The sequence below is a fragment of the Montipora capricornis genome, chromosome 4, assembly GCF_036669925.1.
Source record: "Montipora capricornis isolate CH-2021 chromosome 4, ASM3666992v2, whole genome shotgun sequence".
Taxonomy (NCBI): domain Eukaryota; kingdom Metazoa; phylum Cnidaria; class Anthozoa; order Scleractinia; family Acroporidae; genus Montipora; species Montipora capricornis.
Window position 1 is genome coordinate 43,549,057 of NC_090886.1, and position 7,500 is coordinate 43,556,556.

The 7,500-nt window shown below is 40.5% G+C and overlaps 2 protein-coding genes across 3 annotated transcripts in view; one reads left to right on the forward strand and one right to left on the reverse strand.

Annotated features, from left to right (window-relative positions):
• The window catches only part of LOC138044955 (NLR family CARD domain-containing protein 3-like), a 383,130-nt gene that overhangs the window by 251,100 nt on the left and 124,530 nt on the right, over window positions 1-7,500 (reverse strand). The window lies entirely within an intron of this gene.
• Window positions 1-7,500, forward strand: part of LOC138047049 (uncharacterized) — a 27,729-nt gene that overhangs the window by 7,302 nt on the left and 12,927 nt on the right. For both annotated transcript variants that reach the window (XM_068893738.1, XM_068893737.1), the window contains exon 2: window positions 4,157-4,579. In XM_068893738.1, the coding sequence (XP_068749839.1) occupies window positions 4,169-4,579 (411 nt within the window). In that variant the 5' untranslated portion in view covers window positions 4,157-4,168. The remainder of the gene's footprint in view (window positions 1-4,156; window positions 4,580-7,500) is intronic.

The following is a 7,500-nucleotide window of genomic DNA, read 5'->3' on the forward strand; positions in this document are numbered from 1 at the left end:
ATGGTTGAAATAACAGACGAAGGGTAGCCATTAGCTTCTAATGCGGCCCTAACGTAATTGGTTTCATAATTATGTATACATCTAATTCGACGCGACGCTGCTGCGACGGATAAAGCGTCTAGGACGAATTTCATTTAACAGACGGATTAAATTCGTTTTAGTCGTCGCTCTATCGTCGAATTTATTTCAAAGAATTAATTCGTCTGAATTAAATTCGACGGTAGCGCGACGTATAAACTAGGCCTAACCCGTAAATAACCGGCTGGCTGATTCCATATCTTTTACTTACTAATGCTCTCACTTGAATCTGCTTCTTAACTTGAGAGAGCCCTCTTTGCAGATGTGCTAGATTTCTTTTAAAAAAAAACAAGAGGAAAATGTTTAGGTTCCATTCCCAAATTGCTTACAAGGAACTGTTACAGTAGTACTTCAAAATTCCCGGGTTAAAATCATAGGCATCTGCTAGCTGATTATAAAAAGAGAAAAAAATGATAATGACGGCTATCTGGGAGAGAGCGGTGTGGAACGCGAACAGTGTTTACCAAACAAATGAATCCGGAATCGAAAGCGACAGCCGCTCAGTGTGGCTCAGTGTACAACTTCAGTTTCCACTGGTTTCTAATCATCTCATTTTCTGTTTATGTGCTTAACCGCTGGTATAACTTGTATAAACTTATTTTCATTTAAGGCTCCGCTAATCCTGTCTGTAACGACTAAACAAGCTAGCCATGCCGCGAAAAATTTTATGGTTTCTGAAAGCACCAAAAAGCTAAATATGTCCTCGCAAACGCACATCCTAACATACTAAATATTTCAAATTTTATATTTACCTGGGTTTTGTGAAGACACTGCCTCACTGTTTTCAGGCATAGCAAAATTAAGCGAAATAAACAGTTACCAGTTAGAAATGACGTTTGCGATTTCTCAATCCCAGGTCCGCTGATTCCTTTTATGCTCACCAGACCCCAAACGTACATTGAAGACTCAACATGGCGGACTCGTTATCACGTTTGTAGTGAATGTTGTGGTTCTTTTCTTTCTCTTTTTTGCTTTGGGAGCAAGGTTAGATTGAAGGGATAGATGTTTGTGGATGCTACGCAGAAATGTAACTATGGATATTTGTAATCAAATTGTTTTGAAATTATTGAGGAGAAACCAAGCAAAAACGAAACATTAGTACTGACTGTTGAAATTGAGTGAACTAAACAAATGATAATACTTACCATGTTCTCTAATTGATGACTGAAAAAAAATTTTCAGTGATGAATAATCAATTTTCAGGCTGGAAGTGATTTTGTCATAAATTACGATCGGAGTTCTTTTGGTAAATTACTAGTTTGTCATTCACATGACAATGCAATTCTGCTTTTATGATTTTTATCGGAGTATCATGTCATAGGAGTGATTTTCCAATACAGTATATTGCCTGTGTTGGCCTGTAGCTCCACTCGTGCGTGCACTCGAATAGGCCTTTTTCGATATATTAAAATTCAGCTTGATAGTGAGGCAGTGAGGACAAAGTCAAAGGAAAGTGGATGACATGTAAATATTTCCCACATTCATTCCAACGTGTTTCTTTTGTTTTTGTCCTCACTGCCTCATTATCAAGCTGAATATTTGATATTTCGAAAATGGCCTATTAGCGGGTGACGCATGCGTAAATCAAGGGAAGGTCATGATGTTCTGTCAAAACGGAATAAATTGATCATGTGCTAGGCACCCATAAAGGTGCACATGATCACCTTGTGTCAACTGAATGAACTACGGGAAAGAATGTTAGGGTGCTTTTGATTGGGAAATCCCGATTTAGATCTTAAAATCCGGAACTTGGGACTTCCAATCGAACACAAAATCCGAAAACGGATTGATTTTGCGACGGATTTTGTTAATTGGATTCCTTACTCGACATGGATTTCCAATTAGTGAATCTGCGGCAAAATCCGTTTTCAGATTTTGTATTCGATTGGAAATCTGAAGATCCAGATTTTAAGATCTAAATCCGGATTTCCCAATTGAAAGCACCCTTAATCGTTCGTCGTTTTCAGATTAAAACAACATTTTAGCCAGGAAACTTACTTCTTTGGTTTTTTAATATTGCTACAATACTTAACTGAATATTTACATTTCATCTGTCGCGTCTGGAAGACTTCTTTATCGGGTTCCTGAGAAACGTATCTATTATGACTTCAGGGTGAACTCTTTACACAATCATGAGGTTGAGCGGCCAATCAAAACAGAGTTCGTAATTGAAAAGCTAAACATCTACATGTATGAGTTACAAAAACAGATTTATCGCAAATCACAATGCCGACAAGCACAAAAGCGAAGAAAATGGTTAATAAATATTACGTTTTTTGCTATCTAAATGTTTTTGGATTAGATTAAAGCGATACATTGTTGAAAAATGTTTGTGTTAAAGAGGAGATCTCACACAAAATGATTTAATTTCATGATACTCAAAATTCCCAAAAAGCATGAGTAATGTAAACAATCTTCGCACTAGCAAGTTGTATCAATATGCAACCTTGTTAAGCTTGAATATTACGCAACATGATGAATTCAAAAAGGAAAATCTCACAAAAACCTTTTCCAGCGAAAAATGTATTGAAACAAACAACAATTTTTGATGTTTGAGGAAATAAACCCTTCCTATTTCATTGCGTGCGTGAAAACAATAAACCCAAAAATGTGAAAATTAATTACCATACGCGACAAAATAGACAACAAGCTTTCTTTCAAATAATTCTTGACTGTCACATTTCCAGTTATTTACTTACCTGAAGACTGCGCAGAGTTGAGCACAAAAGAAATATAAATAGCCAGACAACAGTAAACACAGATGCATTTAAGGTGTTCGATTCTTTCTCTGAGTTTGTTAAACCCATATCCAGCCAGAATAGAAAAGGTTACTAGAGAATTTGCCATTTGGTTTCAGTGTTGTACATAACACTACATTCGCAAAATATTGACATCCGACAGCGAAATATGCAATTCATTTTTCACAGCTTGTGTTGTTTATCGAATTGACGATAGCTCATTATTGAGCTCCAAAAGGGTACATTTTGTGTAAAGATCCAACAAAACCCCATTCGCGTTACATCGGCTTCGTCGCCATTGTTTGTACTGTGTCAACCTGATAAAATCTATGCATTTCCACTACCCCCTGAAACTTACCAAAGATACGCGCACGATACTCTAGGCACAAAACCAATACTTACCAGGGGAGAGACAGGTTTCCATTTTCCTGACACGGGGAGAAAAAAAAAACGGAGAAATGACGCCCATTTTCCAACTGGTTTGCCACACTGGCAACCCGGTAATAAACCGATGCCTACAACTTCCCGCACCCTACAAACGACTCATCGCCGATACCAACAGGCAAACAACACACCGATTTCCTCTATCACAGTACCCCCCAACGTATTCTACGATACACGTACAGACCTTAGACCAACAGACGGATCGAAACGCACCAATCACTGTTTAGTCTTCCCATCTCTTCCCAGCCTATTACATCTAGGCTCAAATGACATTCGACCAATAACATTACGAATAAGTAGACCAATGACATCCACGACCGGAGTTCGTATAGTATCTACTTACGTTACACAAATCACTTGATTCTGAAGATGACTTCCGCACAGGTTGACGAAACGGCAGTCAATGTCATCTCAAACAGTCCTTCTCAAGACTACACTTACCCGGACGACTGTACTTGTGATTGTTAACTGTTGTCATAGTTAATATAGGGGACTGGTTATGAAGCTCGGCAAACATCAAGAGAGCAAACAAAGATGCCAAGATTTCTGTTGGAAGGTCCACGACGGTGCACAATCTTTTGTTTTGGGCTCATACACTATGCATAAAATACGAAAACCAACACGTTTCTATTGGATAGTTCCACGGTACGTAGTAAACAACTATTGTGTTTTGTGCATCGTCAAGGCCAAAAAAGTGAATAAAAACATGCAGAAATGGTTTCACAACCATTTCCCTCTATTAACTATGCTGTAGTGACATAATTTTAAAGCGGACATGATCCGGAAAGCTAACTTGTAACTTCAGGACTGATAACTGACATAGGACCGTCAACTCAGGAGTCCAGTTAAAATTCTTCCAAGAGATAATTCTAACCCCCCCTTCCTACCGCTAACAGGTTTTTGCAGTCATGGCAGACTTCCGTAGCAGATACCAAGGTACAGTTGTGAGAAGGACCGAGATCATCCTGACTGAAATTGGAGAAAGGACCAACGAAACTGAAGCACGATTGAATAAGCTTGCTAAAATTTCTGAAGTCGCAGAAAGCATCAATGAAGAGACATCTAGAGACCACCACTACATAGAGCTCATAGGGAAATGTTTAACCAATCTTCTTTTTGGGCCTTACACAGTTCTTTTAGCACGACTCGCACACAGTCTCAGCACGGTTAAAAAAATGGAAAACAAACAAAAAGAGAATAAATTATTTCAACTTCCCGAGGTCATGCAAAAAAGGGTCGATTCTTTTAAGCACTACCTGGAAAAAGCCGAAGGACGGTTGGACGGGATTGATAAAGTCATCGATGAACTGATGGAAAAGGTGAGCCGTTTACTCTCATCTGCACGTCACCATTACAATCTTCGTTTTTGTCGGACACAAAACCATTATAGTCTCTCCTATACCTTTTTATTTTTCTCCGAGTTTTCTTGGGGTTAGACGACTGACGTTAACATATAATTGAGAGACAATTCGTTTAGTATATTTCAAACTGACCCTCTCTGCTATGAGCAGTAGCCACTCACGAGTTGACACGAAATATTTTCTTCATTTAAAGTGGCCATAAACCCAAAATATTTTTTTCGCTAAAATGAATCTTTGCACCTGTTCGAAACGCATCGCGGCTATTTTTTCCTTTTTCTAACAAATCCTGCCATTTTAGAGGCTTCGAAAGTTGCGAAAATCCAAGCATCTTTCGTTCACGACCGAGTTAGAAGGGGAGTGGGTCTATTCCTGTTTTTACGTCACAAACTGATTTACATTGAATTAACTTTTTGTAAAAATGCATGCAAAGTAGATTGTGACGTAAAAACAGGAATAGACCCACTCCCCTTCTGACTCGGTAGTGAACAAAAGATGCTTGGATTTTCGCAACTTTCGAAGCCTAAAAAAGGGCAGGATTTGTTAGAAAAAGAAAAAATAGCCGCATTGCGTCTCGAACAGGCGCAAAGATTCATTTTAGCGAAAAAATATTTTGGGGTTATGGGCACTTTAATGAAAAAGCATGAAAGGTTTTCCGTCCACAGTACGCCGGAGGAATGTTAAGTTAAAATGCAACAGTTACCGAGGTTAGGGAAAGCACATATGATTATTGTGAGGACAACGTTTTCAGAAAGCTCCGCTTTCAAAACGTTTTTCGCCCACACGGCGTTTTAAAATTCCTCCGGTTTGAAGAGTGTTTTCGAAATGCTTCATTTTCGTGACGGATTGTTGTGGACGGTAGGTTAGTGTCGAAAACGAATACCCCGAAAACAAAGACCGAATACCTAATACCTCGAAAACGAAGACCCCGAAAACAAAGACCGAATACCTAATACCTCGAAAACGAAGACCCATTCGAAAAAACGTACAATTAAGGTTAATTCACATGTTATTTTTGAAGAGTTAGTCCTAAGCAGATCTAAGGGGCCGATTACATGAGCCGGGCTGGCCCGGTTAGGAGGGCTAGCTCGTTTAACCGAGATCCCGGCACGTCTGAGAAACACACCAAAAATCAAGTTTGCGATTACATGGAAAAATCTCAGCCCGGTTAGTCTACATGCCGGCATCGTAATGCCGGGATCCAGACTAACCGGGCTGAGATTTTTTCACGTAATCGCGTTCACCGGGACAGCCAGGTCAGTCAGGCCAGCGATTTCTAACCACAATTCTCCTCTTTTGAGCAAAATGGCCCCCGGAATCGTCGTTTTTTATGTTGAAATAAAGGATCAATAAGATATCAAACGATATGGCGTCTTTAAATTGTAGAATGGTGAATTTTAATAACAATTTAGCGAGACAAACTTCCCTCCGCTTCTTGTTGTTATCTTTTTTCACACGACATATGTGTAAAGGGAGGACCGCGGACGCGACCTGCGGAACGGCTATAAAACACGGACCAGGTACAAAACGTGGACCGCGGACTAGCTATGAAAAAAAGACTGAGTTTTCAAAAACGGAGTATAGAACAAACTAGGTTAATGTCGTAAAAAAGGTTGCTCTTATTCATCATGGTGAAGTACAATAATAATAAAGTATTCTCGTTTGTTTCACGGTGTGGTCACTTGTGATGTAGATCGCGATGTTTCGACTGCATACGGCTAGTCTTCATCAGGCGGTAACGTCGACTGGCTACGCGAAACCTTTTAGCCAGGACGCTCCACTGTGATTGGTTGGGTTTCAGGAGCTGTGATTGGTGCATTTCGATCTTCGCTGTTTCGGTGTGTTGTTCGTTCGGCAGTCCGCTGTCGTACGGTTCTCCTGTTGTTGTGTTTCTTGATCGTGGGCATCCATGCTTCCGGAATTTCTATTCCACTATCCCTGTTGATGTTGTTAGGGTGAAGTCTTATGTGAATCGCCTCTTTGACCCTGCGTGTGTACCAATCGGGATCACGATCAATAAACTTTACTTCGTTACAAAGCAGGGTGTTTCAGGTGTTGTTAGCGTGTTCTGAAACGGTAGATGTCTGGGTACGGGCAAGTCGGATTTCTCGCTCATTTTTTTTTTTTTCTATCTTGCATAGGTCTTCTAGTCTCGCCGATGTAGACTTTACTGCATTCACAGGGAATCCTGTAAACCACGCCATCTTCTTTAGTTGGCTCGACAGCGTCTTTCGGTCGTAATAGAAGTGATCTTAATGTAGTCTCCGACTTGAAAACAGAGCGTATGCCTTGTTGCTGTAGGCAGCGGCGAAGTTGTTCGGATAGGCCTTTGACATAGGGTAAAACCGCAGTAGAATTGTAATCAATCGGCGATAGTGTGCTTAGCACTGCTACTCGGTCTCCTGGTCTTGGTGATTTTCTGCAAGAAAAAAAGAGGGTAACCATCAGAGACAAGAACAGGAGACAGGTGCTTCTTCTCCTTGGAGATAACAGAGGGTTTTGTTACGAGACGTTTGGCGCGCACGTAGAGGCACTTGACGATACCGCGTTTTACTGATTGTGGGTGGTGGGAATCATACGCTAAGTACTGATCAGTGTGCGTAGGCTTCCTGTACACGCTGTTGGTGAGGCGGCCATCCGGTTCCCTTGAAACTTCGGTGTCAAGGAAAGCGAATTTGTAGTCGTTCTCTGTCTCCAATGCGAAGCGAATGGAAGGCTGGTGGTTGTTCAGATGCTGTAAGAAGATATCAACGTTTCTGCGATCCAGGATGGTGAAAGTATCGTCAACGTAGCGTTTCCAGATCCTAGGTTTGTTGGCCGAAGTAGTTATTGCCTGTTGTTCGAAACTCTTCATGTATAGGTTAGCAATAACAGCGGAGACC